This window comes from Lissotriton helveticus, chromosome 3_1 (assembly GCF_964261635.1).
Source record: "Lissotriton helveticus chromosome 3_1, aLisHel1.1, whole genome shotgun sequence".
Lineage (NCBI taxonomy): Eukaryota > Metazoa > Chordata > Amphibia > Caudata > Salamandridae > Lissotriton > Lissotriton helveticus.
The window spans coordinates 1,170,781,432-1,170,806,362 of NC_136061.1; the positions used below are offsets into that span (position 1 = coordinate 1,170,781,432).

Here is a 24,931-nt window from a genome sequence, read left to right on the forward strand (position 1 = left end):
CTTTTTTATATTATCCCTATTTCTAAGGTTATATCTTTTCCCAGAGGGGTCACTCTGGGGTGACCTGTGTCTTAGGTTCGGAGATTTTTCTCTTCGCCTAGGAGACCTTCCTCTGGACTGGAATTTCTTTTCTTTAGGATTGGATTGTTTGTTTCCATCCCAGCTCTTTTTCTGTGATGTTGAATTATTATTAAAAAATATTTTTTCAGGACTTTCAATCAGTTGTGGTTTTACTGGTATTCCACCTAAACTATCTCTACCTAGTTCCTCATAGGATTTTTCTATGATTCTGGCAATTTCAGCTGGTTGGTCTGCTATATCTGTCTCATTTAACCTCTGGCGGATCGCCACTTTGCTGCTTCTCCCTTTATGTTGGCTAATAATATAGCCGAGACCTGCTTGAAGTCTTTGAGTAGTTTCATACCAAGAGTTAAAGCGGGTTCTGGACCATATTCGTCTTGAATTTGTTTTAGCACATCTGGTATTACCGAAATGGATGGAACACCGTGCGTTTTTGTGTAGATGGAAGCAAAGACTGTACCCCAAGTGTCACAGTCCTCAATGTGTGGTGCGATTCCCATTGGAAGACAGATAGTCAGAATCCTGTGTTTTTCTAATGGGGTGGTTTCAGGAAACACCGCCTCTATTTGGGTGATTTTCTGTGCCAACCAGAATGGTATTTGTTCCCGTTTAGCCGGTACTTTACCTAGGCAGGACTGTATGTTCTGTGGTGTAATTTTATTTGTGTTCCCCTGGTGAGGGGTCAGCTGTGGAATTTTAATTGCTGGCTGAATTGTTGAAGTCCGCATCACATATTGGACTAATTGTCTATGTATTTTTACTAATTGTTTTAGCTGTGTTAACAGCTCTGCTGCAGACATCCCATTGATGTCTGGATGTGGTGTGTATCCGGCTAGGACCGGCCACGTTGCTCCTGGTCTACCTAAAGGACCGAGCCTGGTGATGTGAATATTATGTTTTAGGGCGCCATTAAATAAGAGCAAATGCTCTTGAAATGTAAGTGGTACTTCCACCTCCTCGAAAGGAGTGTACTCTCCAGGAGGTTCCTCTATTTTCTAATAGTGGAAGTACTTTGTTACAGCATTTGCTGCTGGAAAATGTATCCATGAATAGTATACCTCTGTCTGCCGATATTCGTGTGCCTCAATTACGAATATGACTGTACCACCTCTAGGTGTCAGTCCGTTTTCTATAAGTTTTAAGGTTATAGATTTTCTTTTAATGACCGGGATGAGTATTATCTCCGGGTCAGCATTTTGTAGTGCAGTGTCAGCGTCTGCTATGTCAGCTGCTAATCTAACTGCCTCTCTTTCTTCATCACTGTCTGCCATTTTACCGACAGGATGGTTATTTTGTTTGTTTGCAGATCAGGTTTCTTATGGAAACTAAAGATTAGATGCACAATATTTTGGAACGGTGTATCCTTCAACGTTGACTAAACCAAGTACCATACATAGGAGTTTCCTCCTGCGAGGTTTGGCGGATATTACCTTTCACCCACTCCAGACGTCTTTGGAGTATTATGGGGAAAAGGGGTCTGAGTGAGAAAGCACGACTGAGTTACTCTAAATGTCTTACGTTAGTTTTATCGCCCTTCCAAACGCGTTGGGCGCCATGTAGTGTAGTTCCTATTATCCCAATAGGCTCTGCGCATTGGAATAATACCTTCAATAGTATAGGCCTAGACCAGACGTTAACTAGGTCTACTACTGTCGATATTAGACTTAAAGTTTTGGGTTTGCCAGCTAGCTCAGAGTTCACTAGAAACTTTCTCGAATGTTCAGGAAGGAATTAACTTCCCTGATTAGACAAGAAGGGATTTAGGTTCTGACAACCATAGAACATGACAACTTTGCTCTCCCCTAATCAAGAGTGTATCTCGAGAGTCGTGTGAACAAAAGGCAATTTATTTTACTCAGTCAGTACGTGCATTCTTAGTCTCATCAGATTGTAGAGAAAAGGAAGAGACGGGCGTGTTCAATAAAAGATGTTATTTATTGATCAGTCTCTTTTCTCGTACAAGAGAAATGGATCGATATTATTGCAATACTTATAGTTAAGTAAAGTGCATACATTAAAAGCAGAAGTATAAAATAATACTGTAAAAACATTGATATGGTTTCTAAGCCATATGAAGGTTTTAAAATGAATAAAATATATTACATACACATATACATTTGACTAAACGTACTCAACTGATGTTTCTAAATACGCCTACCCCGTGTACCTGACCTAAGCCTAATACGTGGGCGGGAATAGAAAGTTACAGTTTAAGTTAAGTTTGTTTTTGCCAAGTGACTGACTAAAGAATTCTCTGCGAGGGGTTATTCAGTTCTGTACCTGGAAGTTAGGATGAATGAGTGATGGTATCTCTCGTCTCTGGTCTCGATATTCTAGGCTGCCTGCGAGGGCTACCCGGAAACGCCGGAGCTGGATTTCTCGGCAGGAGAAATAGGCAGCTGCTCGATTTCAGCGCGTCAAGAAGGCGGGGCTGCGCCAGCGGGGTCTGCTCTGCTCTGGGCTTCGGCAAGTCTGGCTGCTCCGTCCTCGTCACCACCGCGTGTGTTTGCATAGGGCAATATCGGTAATATTTATACCTTTAAGGTGCCGAGATTGACGTAAGGATGGACATAGATACGTCAATAAGGATGTCATACGACCAGGTCGTTAGCACATTCTTTTGCTGAAGTTCTCGGTGAAATCAAAACAATGGCCGCAGGGTTTTTCCCAGGTCTGTCATAGGTTATATTTGTTATGAGAACTCCGTATGCCTTATCAGGGGCTGGAGGAATATCGCTTGTCTAATTAGATGGCAAGCGTTATGACCTAATCAGATAACACGTTCCTGTGCCGTAGTGTGGCTTCATCAGATAACGGTTTCCTGCATCATGGGGGTTTTCTGCCTCATGGGCTGACTGCTAGTTAACTTGTTAGTTTGCTAACCAGAATAGGGTCAGGAATAGGGGGATCGATACAGAACCTATAGGAATACATCACAATATAATCAGCATATCTGACAATAAAATGAATGTGCATAATGCTCTGGTTGCGAAAAAGGCTCAAAATGAAAGGTCACATTTGTTGCTCCGAACATTTGAATGTTACACAAATCTCTAATGAAAATTACTTTTGGCGGGGATACTATTAGTGTTGTTGATAATTAAGCTCTCTAGGTTTCAAATTAATATTATTCAATGAAAACCACAAAATGATAGTGCAGCATGGAAAAACAACATTGGAGGAGAAACTAAAAAAAATCAGGATGCTGTGATATTTAAAATAACTAACTCAGATAAACGAAGTGTTCGAAAATGTGTAAAAATTAAAAAGCTCCATACTTTATTGAACAAAGTTCCAAATTAGAAATAACTTACGGTAACAATGTTAGTGTGAATTATTATGCAGGTTGTTGCCAACAGAATATTGCTGTTGTAATCTGTCATGAACTGTCCTTTCTCGCACAATGTCACCATTAACACGGTTACCTAAATGAGTGCCGTCGTAAAAGAACTTGAGGGGCATATTCACAAGGACTTAACTCCTGCCTCAAGCAGGTGTAAAGACGGACGGCTAGCTGCAGTAGGCAACGGAGCTCTGCACACAGCCACATCTGAAGAACGAACAACGCCATGGAGCTAATCATCAGGCATCTCAGAGCCCCAACAGGGCCACAACACCCACCGTCACCACCTCCAGGACCGCCACCACCTCCTGGACCCAGACCCGCCCCCCGGACCACCACAGTGGCAGCACAGGGTAAGACAGCGGACCTACCGAAAACACACCACTCTCACAGACCTAACACCCGAGGAAGTCATTGCCCACTACAGGCTCCAAAGGACAACCATTCACCGCATCATGACCCACATTTCCCAAAGGCTGACGGTCCCAACGCAGCGGAGAACCAACATCCCTCCACAAACAAAGCTGCTGGCTGTGCTGCACCTGTTGGCCTCTGGTACCTTTTAACCAACAACTGCCAGAGTCGGAGGGGTCTCACAGCCAGCCCTATCAAAGTTCATCACACCTGTCCTGCATGCCATCCTCAGCTTCATACCCCAGTACCTCTTTTCCCAAACACTGCGCAGGAACAGCTGGAGACAAACCAAAGCTTCTATGCCATAGCCAGATTCTCGACCGTGTTGTGGCAATCGACTGCACACATGTCCCACTTGTGCCCCCTGCGGATACTGTACACCACTACCCCAACAGAAAGCACACGCATTCCATCAATGTGTAGGCAATAGTGGACCACCGGGGACTCTTCACCAATATCATCGCCAACTACCCAGGCAGTGTGCATGATTCCTTCATCTTCCGACAGTCCATCATCAACCAGCGCTTCCAGGATGGCACATATGGGACTGCTCGTCGGTAAGTACCAAGTCAACACACCACTCATCCCAATGCCTCCTGAGCACAATGCAAAACTGTGGGGATGCACATGTGACCGAACCACATTCAACATGTCAAACTACACAAACACCTACCAGACACAACTACAACACTCCATGGTCATCCTGGCCAACCCCTGCACCCTATACAGACTGGTGGTGTAGTTGCTTGCATCAGCTAATCCCTGTCGGCTGGCTTACACTCACCCATCACACAGCCAGCACAGGCGTCACTGGATTGGTGTACCTGCCATCACATTCTGCCGTATCAAGTATTGACTCTTTTCTCCCTGCACTGTCACAGGTGATCAAGGATATGCACTCTGCCCTTGGATGATGACACCCCTCCGAGATCCGAACACACCCGCCCCGAGGCAGTACAATGAGGCCCACATACATACCAGGGGCATAGTTGAATGCACATTTGCAGTGTTGAAGTCACGTTTCAGGTGCCTGGATGGCACAGGTGGGAAGCTCCTGTACAGCCCGAACATCATGTGCAAGCTGATCGTTGCATGTTGTGTGTTGCACAACATATGTGTTCGCACCTGGGTCCCATGGATCCCAGTTCCAGAGGTACCGGCTGATGATGGTGGTGATGGGCAGGTGGCCCACATCCTACTGCAGCAGCGCAGCAATGGCCCATAGGAATACCATCATTGACACTTACTTCTCATGAGCACGTCACATTGTGACCATCCATGGCAATCATGCAACAGTAGACAATGTCCAAATGCACTACATGTGTGAATAAAATTTTTTTGCAGGTCTTAGCTTGTACTTGTTCATTTTTATGTTACGTTTCCCTGTGTTCCAGATGTGATTTGGCAGGTTGTGCACATTTGCTGAACCAGTTGTGTCCTGTATTCAAATGTGGTGGGGGAGCTCTTTGACCCGGGATGTTGTCACTGCCGGTGTGCACTCCTGATTGTGTGCATATACTGCACGGTGGGCGTGTCGCTGTGTGGTGTGCCATATGTTCTGTTCTTCCACTGTGCTTGGATGTTGAGGTACACATGTTGTCCTCTGCTGTTGGCCAGGGTGCATTCGTCGTAGTCCGCTGTTGATGATTTTTGTTCAGGGGCATTTTCCATGTGCTGTTCTTGTACTAATTTTCCCGCATTGCACGTGAGGATTGCTGCCCTCATGCTGGTTGTCACTTTTCTTATCACGCTTTTGACCATCGCAGGTTTTGTCGCTTTGGGGTTTGTGTTTTTATCTCCGGCGAGGTGGTTGTTTCGGGGACATTGTACAAGGTGTCGGCAAACTATCTCATGCTACCGCCATGTTGTGAATTCCACGTTGATACAGGGTTATTTTCCCGCAATAGGCCATGATGTTAAAAGTTGCGTTACGCTACTCTTGCAGTAGTTATCACACGTTCTTGTGAATATACCCCTGAGTCTTTTCCCTTGCATTTGGAGAGACTGTTTGTATTGATCGTTTTTAGGGCTTATCTACAGGAAGTTTATCTGTCTGTTGTCCAAGAACTGTTGTGAACAATACAAAAGATTTGAATGAATTGCTTTCTTATCTCTCTTTCACTGATTCAATGACTTTCCTCCCTGTTCTTCTTTTTTTTCGTACAAGCAGCATTTTGGGGTCACCAAATTTTAATTTGGATGGCATTTATACTTTTACTGCTGACAACAGATGTGCATTCCAGTACATATGAGGGACTATTTTCTCTCTCTCTCTGTGTCCTTTCTCCACCCACTGCTACCCCTCCCTTACTACAAACATTTTTAAATAGAGGAAGAAAATAGGTAAACAACCTGAAATTTTCCTTTCAATTATTCATATGGTACATTTTTCTCCTCAAACCTAGGCTCAATAAAAAAACATACTAATGTATACGTTACAATTGCATATGTCTTCAATAGGATGAAGAAAAGCAATTCTGAACAAGTGCATAATGTAAAACTGAAGGTAAACGAATGTGAAAGCTCACAAACTCTCTAAAGAAATGTAGTTTAGCATATGCTTCTAAAGTATTTGCAGTATTGTTGCACCAAGTATACACCCGAGTTAGTAAGGTCATTTTAGTTCTATGTTTTGGGACCACGCCTTTGGATTGCCTTGCATTTGGAGTCAGAGTTTGAAGTCTAGTCTGCTTTGCTCCGGGAAAAGCCTAGACACCTCCCAGTTTCTCAACTGCCTCAGTACTCCTGCTCTTGCTTCCTTCACTCAGTATCAGAGGAACTCTATTTCCTTCCGTTGGGCATCGAAAGACATTTCAGTTTGTGGTGTGCACCACGCAAATAAATGAAATAAAAGCTTTATAGACTTGTGCAATATATACAATTATAGATGGGTAACAGTGAATTACATGGATGTTTTTTTACCAAGGGGTCCTGAGCGACATCAAATAGACAGCAAGAGTGAAGCTCTAGTTGTCTATGATGTCACTTAGAATCCTGATCTGAGAAATATCCTCATAATTCATTTTTGTACCCATCCATAATTGTATTTTATGTATGGCCCCCTAAAATCATCTGCCTCTGCTTTCAACTGCTACAGCAAATTACTGTATGCACAAAATTCAGTCTAAGAGCTCATGGAAGTTGCATTGTAATTCTTAAAAGAACCGTGTTCATAGATTCAAGTGTATATTTAATAATAAGAACCAAGACAGGATTCTATAGTGTTGGCATTTGCAGGAGTTTTTATTGTATTACAACAAATGTTTATGCTTTTTAAATTTTATTATGTGACCTAAAATATTACGTACTGTAGTCATTGTTTAAGTGTGTAAATGTTTTATGGTCATAATGTGGCTGAATAAACAAACATCTGTTAACTGCTATGCAGTGACAGATGAGTAATGGGGATCCATCCATAGATGGCCTTTGTTATGTATCCCTGTCCAAAAGGTTTTTTTTTTTTTAAGTATCTGCCATCCTTGACCAACCCCCACTACCTTCTTTGCCATCCTTACCCCTCTTGCAGCTGTGCTTTCTACTATCAGTCGGAGAGGCCTGTCGGAGAGGCCTGTCAGCCTGGCCTGAAAGGCCTTTATGACATCACAACAGTGGGTAACCAGTTTTGTTATTAACTGATGCATGCCATAGCAGTGGGTTATGTGATTCAAAAACAGAAATAAACAATAAAGGCTCTCTATGAGAGCCATATATAAGAATGTAAACACTGAAAAGTATGGATGGTAACGCACTCTGATATCAGCAGCACTCTTCAATCTGCTTCTTCAGCCTGTTCATAGAAAAGAGGAGTTTAATTTCTGAAGCCAGCCGAGGACCAGGGCAAATACTAATCCCATTGCATTGCAAAAGGAGAGTGGATAACATGACATGCAGGGAATGACACAGAGCTGGTCCTAGCTAGCCTTGCTGCTCTCTACCCACCTTTTCTCCAGGTTTTATGCTGTTTCTGTCAGTTCATTCTCTTTGAGAGACGGCATAGGCGACCTCTGTGCTAGTATGTTGGTTTTTGTTAGGGGTTATTCTTATTCTTATGCTTTTGATTTATTTCAGCTATTGAAACTCATTCATAATAAGAAGCCTGCATAGTAATAGATGTTTGAACTTCAAAGTGCTCGTTTTGTATGAAATCTCATCTTTATCTCTTTTTAGAATTTATCTTTCATATTACTTTCCAATTGGACCCTGAGGCATGCCCCTGTAAACCCATGTACCCCCATTTTTGATTTTCTCATGTTTGTAGGTGCAACACGTTACATTATTATTATTATTATTATTGTTATGAATGACTCAACAACAATATTAATACAAAATAACATTATTATTATTGTTAATTATAATAATTGTAATAGTAAACATAATAACACTAAGGGCCTGATTTATATATTGACAGAGGGGGTACTCCGTATGGCGTTGCCTCTCCGAGTATATAGTGGTCCACCCACCACATTTATATGCAAGTGGACATTAGGGTTAATCACGGCGGAAACTACTCTGTCTCTACCATGATTAATCCCCTCTGGCGACCCTGGGGAGTAAGGGCCATCACATAATTAGCTACAGGCCCTGCTGCCCAATTTAGATGGGCAGACATTTTTGACTGTTACTTACCGGCAGTTAAAACCTGGCGGAAAAAAAACTGTGAAAACATTATAATGCTCCCACTGCCATGAGAGACCTCCCATGGTGAGGGGAGGATTACTTTCTTTTTTTGAAAAAAAAATCCTGTTTCATGATTTTCTTTTTGAAAAGAAAAAAAATAATACTGTTTGCTGTAGGACTGTGTCCACCCCACAAGCCCTGCAGCAAACAGTAACATATTTTGACAGGAACCACAGTGAGAGAGGATCCTGCCAATGCCTTTATAAATGCACCAGAATTTAAATGATTATTATTATTATTATTATTATTATTAATGACACAACAGCAATAATAATACTAAACAGCATGGAGTATATTATTATTTTTATTATTATTATTATTATAAGTATTTTTCTTATTATTACTAATAATGATAATCATAATAGTAATCATATTAACACTAAGAGCCAAATGTATATATTGGCAGAGGGTGTACTCCGTTCCGAGTTTCCTCCCCGTCCATATAGTGGTCCATCCACAACATTTATATGCAGGCAGACCTTAGGGTTAATCACGGCAGAGACTACTCTGGTTCTGCCATGATTCTCTCTTAGAGCCCTGGGGAGTTAGGGCCATCCAATAAATGGCTGCATATCTGCCTGCCCAATGTAGATGGGCAGACATACAGTGCCTCATTATGATGTCAGCCGGAGTTGAGCCGACCGACATCTCTGCGGTTGCTAAACCGACCAACATCTGGTCTGTGGTCCCGACACCGCAATTATGGAGTGGTCACAAACTCCCATTTCTCTATGGGGGCTTGTGTGGCGGTCTGAAACTGGCAGCAGCACAAGCTCCCATAGAGAAATGGGAGTTTCTGTAAATCTCTGCACCATGTGGCAGGTACATCATGGTGCCTGCAAACAAGGTGCCCCCCAGACTGACATCATAGTACTGACGGCAGAAATGCCGTCCGTAATGAATTCTGTGGAGGTTTTCGACTGGTCGACGGGCTCCTTGAGCCCGTGGTAAGCCAGTCGGATTTTCTTTTCGAAAAGAAAAAAGAATACTGTTTGCTGTAGGGCTGTGTCCTTCCGACAGTACTGCAGCAAACAGTACAATGCATTGACAGAAACAACCGGGATGGCGGATCCTGCCAATGCCTTTATAAATATCTATCCACCAGAATCTAATTTATTATTATTATTATTATTAATATTATCTACCCTACCCTTTTCAGTGTCTCACATCTTGGTAAAAATTTGCTACAAAAGAAAAAAGAAAAGAAACCACACAATTTGTCCACAGTACATGTACAGAATGGAGAGCAAAAGCTTATTCCTTTTACTTACATATGATGATCACAGAGACATCGTAGTTATTGTAAAAGGAAATTATGGTCAACTCTAGCATAGTTTACATACCCAGTAGCTGAACATTACAGGAACTGTAGAAAGTGCTTGCACTGTAACCCCTAAAAACAAGTATGCAAATAAAGAAATCAGAAATGAAACACCATGCATTATGTTGTATAGACAGTGGCTCAATACAATGTACAACATTTCAGACCATACCTTAGTATGCATGCAGTGTTTTTACAAGATGTGGCTTACAAATAATTAATTAAAATGACGACTTGAAAAAAGTGAACTGTAATATAGAGATCAAGATAAGTCCCATTTATATCTTTATTTAGAGGTTAAATGATCTTTAGTGGTAACAACACAATTCATGTGTGTTAGCACAACTGTTAATTGTGACACAAATGGCAATTTACATGTACATGTAGAGTAACATGGAAATTGAGTTTTGGACTATTATTTCACATTTAAAGAGCAGCGATATATTCTGGATTGAGCATTAGTTTCCTCTGCAGTGATTTAGTAGCAGCGTATTCCATCCTGCAGTAATTCCACATTTATCTGAATAGGAAAATTGAATAAAATACTCACTTTATGCAGAATACTTTACACTGCCAATAAACTCTGTATGGTGCCTTGAAGGAGAAATTTAACAACCAGTAAGAATTCTGTTACCCGGTTTGGATATCCTTCCATTTTGCTATGAGAAAGCAAATCATGGCTACAAATGACTAAGGGCCTTTTTACGACTGTCAGCATTCCCGCCTGCCGGATTACAACAGTAATCTAGGGCTGGCGGTGCGGGAGCAGTGGTGTCACGTCCGCAGGAATGTTTGGCTCATAGTAAAACCTAAACAGCATACCGCCACCATGTTAGCGCCTCCAGCACGTTTGTGCATGGTGTGGCATGCACCATGTCATACATGCCACACAGTTCGCCCACAATCACACAATGTTGGGGATGGCACTTCATGTGCCACCCGCAGACACCCCATGGGCATATTTGTCTGGGGTCCTGTTGGGGGTCTCTTTACATGCCTTTCTGCCAAGCATTTCATGGCAGGATACCCACCATGAAATCCTTGTTAGAAAAGGCAGGTCGTAATCTGCAGGTGGTACTGGCAGCAGCATCGCCGCGATTCCCTACTGCTCTCCCCACCGCCACGTGATCCTGGATCCTGGCGGTGGTGGAGGTTCTGAGGTGATCCCACCGCAACCATCGTAATCGGGCAGCAGTCGATTGATGGCGGCAGTCGGTCTACCATTCACGGGTACGGCGGTCCCAGAACCGCAGTACTCATAATTAGGCCCTCAATGCGGAATTCCATTATGAAATACATTCTGATAGGAATACATTTATAGGTCCAAAGATTCAATATAATATCATTAACATTTTATATATTTCTACTACTAGTGCTAATCTCCTTTGTTTTTATTTTTTGTGACTGCAGGGCTATGTTGATTCTGCATTGCTTTGGTAGCACAGACCCAGCTCTGAATTATGGGGGCTTCACATAGCAGGGGAAGAATGAACATGATGGTTAAATAAGTTCCAGAAGGGTTGTTTATGAATATCATGTAGAGGTAAGAAGCAAGGTAAACAAAATGTGAGAGTGAGAAGGTGAGAAAAGCGTGTTTCTCTTCCCGTTATCAATGTAACAATCAAATGAAAACAAGCTTACTACCATTTGAATGTAACGTCAAGAATGCCTTTCACTCATTTATCTAGAAAAAACATTTGTTTTTTTAAAAGAACCCTCACCCACCATCCTAGTTGGTGGCATGCTTCATAATTGGGTTCTCACCCAAGATGCCTAATGCATCTTGGTTGTGCTACAATGCCTGATTACAACAGAGCTGTGTTTTTTGTGAAATCAGGAATTGTGGGTGAATTATAACTGCCTCAAGATGATCCGTCCCTTAGGAAGTTTAATAGTGGATTCCTTGGGTAGGATAAAAAACAGTGATGGTGGACCTGAAGTGCGATAATAATGGTCTCTCACATCCTAGTGTTAGGTCGACATGTTTCAGCCAAATATGCATGCTTTTTGAGTCACAATGACTTTCTCAGGATTAAGTTACTAGGGGAACCATAGTCAGTGCTTGCATGTTCGCTAAAGCATGCGTAAACACTGTTAGGTGGTTCGTAACTTATAATTTTCACCAACCTTCTTGCAATTTCTAGAGTAAATGTAATAGAAAAGCATTACACAGGCAACCATGGTAGCACATAGCACTGAAGAAATTGTGCCAAGCCAGTGTGGCACTCCCATGCATGCAAATGTGCTCAAACTGCTTGAACACAGCTCTCTGCACCAGGTCATCATATGTGTGGTACACAGACAATATTATCTTACCACAGGAAGCATACCATGCCATTCATCTCTACCACTGGTAAACAGACTTTGTTCCAAATGTGTGGTCTTAAGTGAAATCAGGCAGAAAGTGTGATACTGACAATCTATATTTTATAACCAAGACTTGTTGTGTCCACCCCAAGGGGGCATACCAAAGACTAAAGTCCTTATTACGACTTTGGCGGTCCATAGGACCACCGAACCCATGCTGGCGGTCTGACCACTGCCACACTGCAGACCCACACGCAGTATTCTGAGTGTGACGGTCGGACGGCCACAAGACCGCTGCGACCGCTGGGGATGAAACATCCGTCTCTGTCGCGCAGCGATCAGTAGCACTAATATGCTGGTGGTGCTGCTGCCAAGCATATAAGGAGTTGCCTGTCCATCACTCTTTTCACAGCAGTTAGCCTGCCAGGAAACACAGAGAACCCTAACAGGTGCCCCTGCCGCTCCTGGTCCTGAGGGTCCACACAGGGGGGCATATATAGTCATCCCCAGTTTCTGCAAGGTGTGGCATTTATGCCACACAGTGCAGGACTGTGCAGTTGACGTTCTGAGAATGGCGGTCTGCATGTCAAGCTCTTCAGTGAGACCGACAGACCCCCACCTTAGACCGTCGCAGCACTGCTTGCCAGACCAGGATTTAACTCCCAATCTGGCAGGCTGAAGCACCACGGCATTGATGGTCCTACAGTGGATGGTGCGTTACACCGTCCGCTATAGGACTGCCAAAGTCGTAATGAGACCTAACTCTTTCTCCACCAAAACCTATGGCTTCTGTGACCTCGTCTATTGGCTATCTGGATTAAAGAGCAGTTAGACGGATACAGCCATCAAACTTGCCCTGCTAGAGGATTTTTACTTCCTTTAATAAGGTTAAGGGAGAAGGTCAAAACTTTAACTAGGTTCACTAGCTTGTTGTATCTGGCCTCCACTTTGTCGTGATTGGCTTGAAATTGCTCCAAAGTCCTGATCAACTATAACATTTTAAAAATGTACATCTCTGGTCCTTCCTATTGGATTTTAGTTGTTTTTGTGCCATGTTTCTTATTACGTATTCACTCGGGTGACAGTGTCCAAGAGAAAAAATAGCTTATTGTAGGATTCAGTGTGTATTCCATGCTGTTAGCTTCCACCAGAGTAAGCTTCTGTTGACAGATAACAGTCATAAAGTAAGGTCCTATAGACTATGAATTTTTGGGCCATTGGATTAAAGGCAGGATATTTTCAAGTGTCTTGGACCATTGTCTTTAGCAAGTTTGGTATGATGGCAATATTTGTGACTGTATATTCCATTCCTCCAGTACGAGAAGGAAGATGCATGAATATATTTTAGGGTAACTTGGATTTCCTCTTTTGTGTATTGAGTGTAAAATTGTCCCTCTCCATGTCTTTGAGATAGTTTCTGATTATAATATGCACTGTAGACCATCATTAAAGGAAGAGACCAAAACTCAATATCAAGTGGGGTGAGGAGTTGGCCTAATGGCTAGGGTGGTCAAACTCGAATCTGGGGAACTGCGCTCAAGTCTCGGCAACGACGCTGAACATCCTGTGATTCTGGGCAATTCACATAATCTCCCGGTATACACCCGTTACGACGCAACTTTTACTCCGCACTACCATTACAACGCGGGCATTACAACGCATGACATTACAACGCATTGCGCTGGGGGGCGCTCTAGGATAAGAGGTAAGTTTAATTTACTATCCAACACCTTCCCTAGGGTCCACGGGGACTGGAGTTAGAATAGTAAATTATACTTACCACTATCCAGCACCCCAAAGCGCTATGCGTTGTAACGGTATTCGTTGTAAATACCGCGTTGTAATGGTATGCGGAGTAAAAGTATGCGTTGTAACGTCATACATCCAATCTCCCTGTGCCTAACAAAAATGAATGCGTCCTCATGTAACGCAACTGGTGCTATGTAAACCGCTCTGATACTCAATACCTTCGGGTCAAGTTTGTGCTTTATAAAACTCCGTAAAAAAATAATAATAATTGTATGACACTGTCAGGTATACCATTGGGTCCATGAGCAGCAGCTAATCTTGCTTGTTTCACACCAGATGTTATAATTTTATCAGAAAGTTCTAAGGATTTGTTGTACACCCCATTTGTAGGTTGTAGTATAGTTGAGATAGATAGGATATCCATGTCTCTGAATTAACATTACTTTTGCCTAATTTCAGGCAGTCAAGGATAGGGAACAATCCACAGATTTGGTTGGAGCCATGATTAGAGGACCACTTAATTTTATCATCCCATCTTTTTGTATCAAAGATTGTTTTGCTTTCAGTATTTGTGTTTGTATTCAGCTCTAAGGACCACAGGTTCTGATGACAAGTTTTCTGGATTTGAACCTTTTTCCATTTGCTTTGTTGGTCACATCAATTGTGTATTTATTAGCCACTAATCCTATGTATACCAGTGAGTCCTTGGACTCTTATTTTCATTGTTCATGTGCCCGTACTGTGGCAAATAAGTTTCAGTGAAATCGTCAAATAACAACTGTAATAACTTCCCAAGATGTTTATGGTCTCATAGTTTGTTTCACTGTTGAACAAGGAGTTTTTTTAGGGCTCCTTGTTGACTTTTCCACTTCTCTGACTTTATACAGTAAGTATAAAAGCAGTGAAATCCTCTACTGACATGGTGGAGAGCAATGTTTTGATTTAATGTTGTTCTAAGCATAATGAATGAGTAATAACTAAGGTTAGTCCAGTACCCCTCCTGCTATACACCAGATATCAATGCCTAGATGTTGCTGAAGCACGCTATCAGCGATTGCTTAAAAAAATTAAATAATGTTAACAAACTAATAATGTATAAAAAACCAAATGTAAAATGTAAAATTTTAAAACGTTCTGTAAATGTGGGGGAATTTGAAATTGAAGGCTAAAATTGAAGTTAGTATCCTCTGATTGTTTTGTGGGAGCACTGCAAGTTGATCAGAGTATGGTATAGGTGATGAGAGGCCTCAATTGAATTTATAATAGCTTTAAACTTCCTAATTGCATTAATTTTTTAAAATATATGTGCTTGTGAATTACAGTAGGTATTTCCTAATTTGCGCATTTGTTTGCTGAATGCTCGCTTCTGTACGTTTTGTGTAGTGTTTTGCAGTTGAGGTTATTGAAAATGCTTAGGCTCGGGTCCCTGGTTTCCAATAATGACTCAGTTGGGGTCCCCGGATTCCAATAATGACTCAGTGAGGGTCCCCTGGATCCAGTAATGATTAAGTGGGGGTCCAGAGAAGTCAAAGGGTTATGAATCACTGATACAGGCTATTGCAGTTTTAATGCTACAGCAGGGCAAAGCCAAGTTCACCACACTTGGTGCAGCTGGTGTCATGATTTTGTAACTGCATGGCCACACCTCTCTCTAGAGCTCAGCTTATGATGGGGGATAGAGAGATGGTATGGTTTAGGAAAAGGATAATAGGACCAGATGAGTTTAGAAAGAAGGGATGTGTGCCATTAGGGGAGATTGTTTAATAAAGTTGGAAATTGTGCTTAGTGCATTGGGAGAGAGTGATTTATTAAAGGAGATGTGATAAGAATTTTCATCATATGTAGTGGATTGTGATGATTGATTGGTTTAGAGTGCCAAGGGTAAATGATGTGGAGCTGGTTTAGGTTAGCCTCTTTTAGAGAGAACTGGAGGACATATTTAATGGGACGGCATGGTGGTTGGTCCTTTATGATCTTGTTACCATATGTCTGCCTCTCTCTAGTATTCTTGTCAGTTTTCAGATTCCTCAGAGATAATAACACTCTTGGGAGTGTAGAAAGAGAGAGTGGGGCTAATGTTTAAATGCTCTTGCATTTCAGGTGCCCAGTTAAATGGTGAAGATTAAAGTTGCTGTAATAAACAATGTAAGTAGTACAGTAACAATGGTGATATTTGCAATTTGAGTGTTTTGTGGGTGATGATTTATGCTTTTTTTTTTTTTTTTTTTTTTTTCCCCCTCATTTGCCTTCTCGCCACCCATTTCTTCTATCTGGGTTCACCACTGGGCATTCATCTCTTATGCTGGTTAAAGTGTTGAGGGGAGGCTGCACCTATTTTGAGTCTGGTCATGCATCGAACTACCTTTCTTGACCAATTGACTCACCAGGCATAACAACCTTCCACTTTGTGATCGACCTGGAGCACCATGATTTATTGTACCAGCGAGATAGGCGCGGGCTTAATCATCGGAAAATCATAACCAATAGTAAGGGATCAACCAAAAGTTTCAAGAAAAGGTACCCAAAACCCACCATTTCTCTTAGAGTGATCTAAAGTATCAAGCTTAGCCACAACCCTCATGGCTAGAATCCAATCCATTAATTTAGGGGAGGATGGAGAGACCCACAACTTACAAATCTCTCTGCGAGCTAGCAATACAGCATAAAAAATAAGTCTTACATTGTCATCCAAACATTTGTTTTCTAAATTGAGTTGGGTGATGATTTATGCTTGTCTCTGTCACAAATAATAATGATTAAATGTGTGTCACAAATGAAAGATGTGTAATTTGAAAAACATAATTAGTAAAGCAAACACCTTCATGAATGTTTTACATATTTGTATTTATTGTGAGCATATCGCAGGCATGCCTGCGATATATTCACAAGAAATGATTTTTTTTTTGCTTCATTTTATTTTGTAGCATATGTTTTCATTAAAAAAATAAACTGTCGCATCAGTGAACACCAGGCCTATTGGCTTTGCAGGTGCTTGTTAGATGTATGTAGCCAAATAATGCATTTAGCAGATCTCACGAAATCAGAAAGTATAGTTACTGTTCAGGTTACAGAGACTTTACAGGTTTGCAGGTTCACAAAATAGAAAATGTCACTAAGGGTTACTCCAGTGAGCTGGTTTTGGCAAAGTAGTAGTGATGATAATGTCATAAAAGTTTTTCTTGTAATGAGGATGTAAGGGCACAGACTGCAATAAAATAGCAGAAAGTTAGTGTCTCCAACTCAGCATTAATTATGATTCATATAACAAATGTATCTATATTATCAAAACACAATCAGTATGGCCCCAAACATAGGCTTTTATTCTTCGAATATTCACATTTTGCTACCAAATACCTGGGTTTTAAAATTTTCGTCAAAACCAATTGCTCAAGAGAAATCCAGGAAATGTTCTGAAAATAAATCCTTTCATCTCCAAATCGACATTTTTCATTTTAATTGTAATGTACATATTTTGTCTCTAAATAGAATCTATGGACCTGATTACGATGGCGGTGGGATGGGGACCGCCATCGCTTTTCGGCGGTCCTCCCCTCCACTTCCCTACCAGTCCAAACTCCCGATCAGGAAGTAAGCAGGAACACCCCCTCAGGTCCTTTGCCACCGCCGACACTTCTACTACACGGTAGCAGATGTGGCCCATGGAGGCGGTCCAGTAGAGCTCACGACCAGCCCAATCACAATCTGCCTTTTCGCCGACCTGTTCCTGGCAGGGGCACCGCTGTGCGAGAGTCAGTAGAAAGGCAGGTAATGAGCCTAACTAATGGCTCGAGGGCAAATGTGCCCATGTGTAATGCAGCTTGTTCTCATATAGTGCCCTCCAATGCCTTCAGGTTGGGTGTGTGCAATGTTTCACTTGCACAACAGAATACAAGGAAACAGTGTGGCTAATGGTCTGGAGGCACCGCAGTTTGGCCGACATTGGCTTCCTGCTCATTTGCAGAGCCAATGCATGCACCGCTATGACTACCCTGCCTAAAAAGCACCAGACCCGCGAGAGACTCGTAATACGACTGTCAGGATGTTGCCGGCTTAGTGGCATTTCTGGACCCCCGCCGTGGAGTGCTTGCAGTAAGGACATTAAAATAACCTTGACCAGTTGAGTCTTCATGTTCTAGGTGGAAATAACTGGAGAGTCCATCTGCATTGGCATGGTTACTCCGGATCTATGTTCCACTGTATAGTCCATCCCCTGTAGGGAAATGGACCACCTCAAAAGTTTGGGGTTTTCACCCTTCATCTGTTTTAGCCATAAGAGGGCTTATGGTCAGTCTGAACAATGAAGTGAGTGCCAAACAAGGATGGCCTCAGCTTCTTCAGAGCCCAAACCACAGCAAAGGCTTCCCTCTCAATAGCTCACCAACGTTTCTCTCTGGGGGTCAGCCTTCTGCTAATAAAAGCTACTGGCTGATCCTGAACCTCTTCATTCAGTTGTGATAACACAGCCCCTACCCCCAAACTCAGATGCATCAGTTTGAACAATGAATTGTTTGGAATAGTCAGGACTTTGCCGAATGGAAGCAGTGCACCTGGCCTGCTTCAGGCAATCAATTGCCCTTTGACAGCTAACTGTCCACTGAAATTTCTTAGGCATTCTTTTGGAAGTTAGATCATTCAAAGAGGTCACTATGGAGCCATAACCATGGCAAACCTGTCAGGCCGAAGAAATCTCTGACCTGAGTCTGTGTCATTGGAGCAACCCAATCCATGATGGTTTGGATTTTGCTCTGCAATGGTTGAACCTGTCCTCCACCTACAAGGTGGCCTAGGTATACAACCTTACTCTTCCCTATCTGGTACTTGGTGGCCTTTATAGTGAGGCCGGCCTTCTGCAGGGCCTCCAAAACATTTCTCAGGTGACCCAGGTGATCCTCCAAGGTGGAGTTAAATACAGCAATATCATCTAGATAAGATGCACTATATGCTTCCAGACCTGTGAGAACTTTATTCACCAACCTTTGAAATGTGACAGGTGCATTCTTCAAGCCAAAGGGCATCACCACAAATTGGTAGTGCCCACTAGGGGTTGAGAATGCTGTTTTTGGTTTTGCATCCTCAGCTAATCTGATTTGCCAGTAACCAGCTGTCAGGTCAAATGTACTCAGGAACTTGGCTGAGGCCAAAGTATCAATAATCTCATCTGCCCTTGGAATTGGATGAGCACCAGTCCTAGTTACTGCATTGAGTACCATGTAGTCAACACAGAACCTCGTCTCTTTCTTACCACCCTGGGTGTGAGGTTTTGGCACTAAGACTACTGGACTTGCTCAAGGGCTATCTGAGGGCTCAACTACTCTCAGTTCCATCATTTTACGGACTTCAGTCCGGATACAGTCCCTGACATGATCAGGTTGCCAGTAAATCTTGTTTTTAACTGGCAGACTGTCACCTGTGTCCACCTCATGTGTACACAAGGTAGTCTGCCTTGGAGTCAGTGAAAACATGTGCCTGTACTGATTGAGGACTTTCCTGAAATCAGTCTGTTGCTGTTCAGTGTGGCTGCCTGCCAAGGCTACTCCATCAACTGAACCACCATCAGGGTTCTGTGAGAGGAGATCAGGAAGTGGATCACTCTCTTCCTCCTGTCCCTCATCAGTAGCCATGAGCAAGTCCATGTCTGCCCTGTCCACATATGGCTTGAGCCTGTTCACATGGAGCACCCTGTGGGGGCTCCTGGGAGTTCCAAGGTCCACCAAGTAGGTAACCTCTCCCTTTTGCTCATGGGCCCCGCTCAACTTGTCTTGGAGAGCTGCTGGGGCCACAGGCTTCAACACCCATACCTTCTGTCTTGGCTGATACACAGTCAAAACAGCCTTTTGGTCATGCCAGGCATTTTACAATTCCTGGCTAGCCTCAAGGTTTTTGGTTGCCTTCTTCATATACTCAGCCATCCTGGAGCAGAGGCCATGTACATAGTCATCTATGTCCTGTTTAAGTGGTTTGAGAGGTGACCCCCATCCCTCCTTAAACAAAAATAAGGGACCCCTATCTGGATGTCCAAACTGAAGTTCAAAAGGGCTGTAGCCAACCTCCTTCTGCGGAACCTCTCTGTAGGCAAAGAGAAGTCAGTGCAAAAGGATGTTCCATCTGCACCTAAGCTTTTCAGGGAGACCTTTTATCATGCCCTTGAGGGTTTTGTTGAATCTCTCAACTAACCTATTGCATTGTAGGTGATAAGGGGTGGTGAATTTGTAATTCACTCCAAACTCCTTCCACATTGCAATCAGATAACCAGACATAAAGTTTTCCTCTCTGTCTGATTCTACCTCCTTAGGGAAACCCTCTCTGGAAAAGATTCCTAGGAGAGCTCTAGCCACAGCAGGAGCTGTGGTAGACCTAGTGGCATGGTCCACCACCACTAGTATACATATGCGCCCAGTTGCAGTTGGAGGATCTATGGTACCAACAATGTCAATCCCAACCCTCTTAAATGGAACCTCCAACACAGGTAGTGGTATCTGGGGGGCCTTTGTAGTACCACCTGCCTTACAACTGGCTTGGCAAGTGATACAGGAGCGACAAAACTCCTTTCTGTCTTCTGGCATATGAGGCCAGTGAAAGTAAGGAACAAGCCTGTCCCAGGTCTTGCTTTGGCCTGTGTGTCCTGCTAATGGGATGCCATGTGCCAGTGTTAATAGGAAGCCTCTAAACTTCAGAGGTATAACCAACCTCCTGGTAGCACCAGGCTTGGGGTCTCTACCCTCTGAATACGGAAGCCTATCCTCCCAGTAGATCCTGTGAGATCCACTGGCACTCCCAGCAGCCTCAGCAGCATCTTGCTGTCTGAGGGGGTTCAAGGGAGGGGCAGCTCAGCAGCTCCTGGTTCAGAGCTGCCCTGGAATGGCCCCCTGTCTCCAAGAACTAACCTGATCAAGTTCAAGTTCCTCTGAGACAGTACCTTCACAGGGACTGGGATCATCTCCCTCAAGAGACTGACCCTCACTCTGAGGCAGGGGGAAGACACTGCCTTACCCCTTCTGCTCCTTCTCTTGGAAGGCACCTGGTCCATCTTTTCAGGATCCAGGGCCTGTTCAGTGGAATACATTTTTGCCTGTGACCTAGTCATGGCAAACACATCAGCACGGATGCCCAGCATTCCTGCATGTATCCTGAGTTCCACTTCAGCCAAACCTGAAGTTTCCAAATCCTTTCCCAATAAGCATTCAACAGGGAGGTCTGAGCTAACCACAACTTTATTTTATTTATTTTATTTTTATTTAAAAGGTTTTATATAGCACTGCTGGACCCAAGAGTATCAGAGTGCTTTACATAGTGATAAACATGAACATATTAAGATACAATATATAATTGTCAATGAACAGTAAAATTAAAAAGAAGAGAAAAATATTGCGCTACATGAGTGCTGGGGGCAAGGAAAAGAGGAATAGTAGAGGGGACAGGGGGAGTTAAAATTAGAGCTATAGAAGGGGGTGAAGTGAGGGAGAGTGAGATGGAAGGGGGAGAGGGGCTGAGTGAAAGAGCGGATCAGAGCAGAGAGGTAATGAGCAGGGTCAAAGTCAGTAGAATTAAGAACCCCAATATTTATTGAGGAGAACTACTTTGAGTCTTTTTTTGAAGAGAGGGAAAGAGGGGTTGCAGCGAAGGTCCTTGGGGAGTGAATTCCAGAACGTAGGGCATTACCAGAGAATGCACATGATTGGGTCTTTTTACATTTAAGTTTAGGAGGGATAAGGACAAGGGAGTTTGTGCTCCTCAGGGACGTAGAGCACCCTGCTTTTTGTAGTTTACTTGAAAGGTTAGAGGGGGTGTTTTGGTGAAGGGCTTTATGCGTAATGAAAGCAATCTTGTAGGTGGATCGACCTTCAATAGGGAGCCAGTTTAGGTTTTTGAGGACAGGAGAGATGTGGTCAAATTTTTTACAGTCAGAAATTAGTCTGGCAGCTAGGTTGAGGACAGATTTAATCGGTGCAAGGTGGACTTTAGGGGTGCCGGCCAGAGTGGCGTTACCATAGTCAATCCTGGATAGGACAAGAGATTGGACAACGATTTTGAAATCATCAGCTGGAATGAAAGGTTTAACTTTTTTGAGGTGATGCAGGGTGAAAAGAGCACTTTTTTATGCATTTTTAATGTGGGGGATGAGAGTAAGATTTTGATCGATGATGATACCCAGGGATTTGACAGAATTGGAGGTGGAGAGGGAGCAATTAAGTGCATTGATATCATTGATCCAAAGTTGAATGGGCAGGGAATTGTATTTGGGAGTGAAAAGGATGGTTTTGTTTTTTTAGGGTTAAGTTTGAGATGATTAAGATGGAACCAGGCTTGGACTTTAATCAGTGTCATTGAGGTGAAGGATGTCACTGTGGGATTTAATCTTGTAGTATAGTTGAGTATCGTCGGCATAGAGGTGGTAGCTGATTTTGGCTTGTTTGAGAATGAGGGTAAGTGGTTCCATAAAAAGATTGAATAGGGTTGGAGAGAGGATAGACCCTTGCGGGACCCCGAGTGAGACAGATTGAGGTTTGGATAGGCAGTGACTGAGCTTAATTTGTTGTGATCTATTTTGGAGGAAAGAGGAGAACCATTTGAGTACAGTGCTTTCAAAACCAAAGTGATCTTTGAGGGTGTTAACTAGGGTGGGATGGTGTACAGTATCAAAGGCAGCCATGAAATCAAGAAGGATTAGTAGAGAGGATTCGCCTTTGTCAAGAGAGCGATGAATGTCATCAGTAATATTGAGCATAGCTGGTTCGGTGCTGCATCCTTTTCTGAAACCAGATTGGAAAACGTCAAGGAGATTGAAGGAGAGGATATGGTTGTCTAACTGAGACAGGACACATTTTTCAAGGGCTTTAGAGAGGAAGGGAAGGTTAGAGATAGGGCGTGGATTGTTCAGGTCGTTAGGGTCAGCAGTGGGGTTTTTAAGAATGGGGGAGATTTGACCTAGCTACAGGGAGGCAGGAACACAGCCAGAGGAAAGTGAGGAGTTGATAATTTCGGTCCATAGTGGGGCAATGATGTATTTGAGTTCTTGAACTAAATAGGCAGGGAGAGGATCATTAGAGTGTGAGGATGGTTTGAGTTTAGAGATGATGTTGATGATGGAGGTTTCAGAAATTGGGCCAAATTCGCTCCATGAATCTTTGTTTTTAGGAAGGTGTTCGGTCCGGGATGAGTCGGGATGGGTGAGAGTATGGGGGGGTTGAGGGGGGTCGAGGTGCAGGGAGGAAGAGGAAAAAGGTGAATTAGGATTATGAGGGAGGGTGTGTTGGTTGGGGGAGGTTGGAGAGAGAGAGGAGGGGAAGAGAAGGATAGTTCAAAGGTGTTAACTTTATTTGAAAAGAAGCTGGCAATTTCTTTGCATCTTTCCACAGAGGCTGTTAATATAGGAGGGCCAGAGGAAGTTTGTTTTTTAACGATGTTTAACAGTTCTCTGGGGCGGTTTCTAGCCTGGTCAAGTTGTGACCGGAGAAAGGAGGCCTTTTCGTTAAAGATATGTTTTTTGTAATGGGCTCTATTGGTTCTCAGGAGAGACAGGTTATCAGAGGAGGGATGACTCCTCCAATCACGTTCTGATTGTCTGAGGGCTCGTCTTTCATTGTTGAGTTCGGCATTGAACCAGGACTTGGGAGGGAGGTCTAAGTAGTTGGGGAGGTCTAGGTGATGTCGGGTGGGGGGAGTCTGTTCGTTCTTAAGAGAACAGGGATAGTAGAATGATATAAGGGAGGGATAGTGGGCGAGGTTGGAGAGGGAGAGACAGAGGAGTTCTTAGAAGAGTTGGCTCCAGAGGTTATAGGGCGAGTATCGCGTTGAGGCGGGGAGGTCGTGTTAGTATTGCAGGATGGGACGCTTAAGGAGGGTTCAATGTGTTTAGATCGGGTGGCAAAGTTACAAGGGAGGGGAGGGGTGTCGGTGTTGGTAAAGACAATAGGTGGTCTGTTTGAGGGCGGATTGAGATGAGTGTCGACGTGCGACGGTGAGGTGCAATTTGAAAAAATTGAAGTGTGGTCAGGATCAGAGAGATGGGCTTTAAGAAGGAGTGAGGTATCACTTCTGAGTGAGGAGAGTTCTAAAACGAGGGGCGAAAGGAGAAGTTCAACTTTAAGGAGTGATTGGGTAGGAATTGCGGAGAAAAGTGCATCAGTTTTGTTAAAGAGATTGGTAGGGTTCGAGTTATCAAGGGGGGATAGCGAGGGGCGGAAGGGATGGAAAGCCAGGAGGGGGGATTAAGGTGAGGGGTGGGTCTTTTTTAGGGGTAGGGGGTATATAGGAGGTAGACGTAAGGGAGGCATTAAATTGAAGAGGACAGATAGGTGAGAGAGGTGGAAAGCCAGTGAGGGTTGGTGTATCTGGTGTATTGTGGGATGTTAGGGGGGACAAGGGAGTGTGCTTTGGGGGTGTTGGTGGAGGATAAGGTGGAGCTGTTGGGGAGTTGAAGGAGACGGTTGAACGGGGGGATAGACGATGAAGTGCATCAGAGGGTGAGGTGGAGTGGGAGTCAGAAGGAGGGAGGAGGGTAGAAGAGAGAGAGATATTAGAATAGGGGTAAAAGGGGGAAGGTAGGTGAAGCTAGAGGAGTAGCTGAGGTGTTAGATAGCAGCCTTCAGGATTAATCTTTAAGGAATGTAAAGCAGCTTGTTTTACCAGCATATCACCTCCTAAATGACTAAACGAAAGGAGAACCACACAGTGTTTATATAAATATATGTATTTCTTAATATAACACACTCTACTAGTCTCTATGTGAGACTAGGGCACAAAGTACACAATACTGAATCAAAAAAACATTCGTAAATAGCACAATACACAGCGGGCTCCAGGGGGAGACCGAACCATATACTAAAAAATTGGTATAACAACAACTTAACTAGACACAGTGCCTAGAGCACGTAGAATCGCTGGGATCCCAAGGATTCACCCAGAGGAGTGACACAGGGAGCTCAGGGAGGAGAGGTGCCGTGAGGAAACACGGACACGTGCTCCGTACAAATTTATGGGAACGTTGCGGTTGAAAAATTACAATTTAAGGACACTTCTAAGAGGACTTCAAGCAAACC

At 43.3% G+C, this 24,931-nt stretch overlaps 1 protein-coding gene across 1 annotated transcript in view; it reads right to left on the reverse strand.

Annotated features, from left to right (window-relative positions):
- ACMSD (aminocarboxymuconate semialdehyde decarboxylase) overlaps nt 1-24,931 on the reverse strand; it is a 625,677-nt gene that overhangs the window by 350,079 nt on the left and 250,667 nt on the right. The window contains exon 4 of the mRNA XM_078681812.1: nt 9,859-9,908. Within this exon, the coding sequence (XP_078537938.1) occupies nt 9,859-9,908 (50 nt within the window). The remainder of the gene's footprint in view (nt 1-9,858; nt 9,909-24,931) is intronic.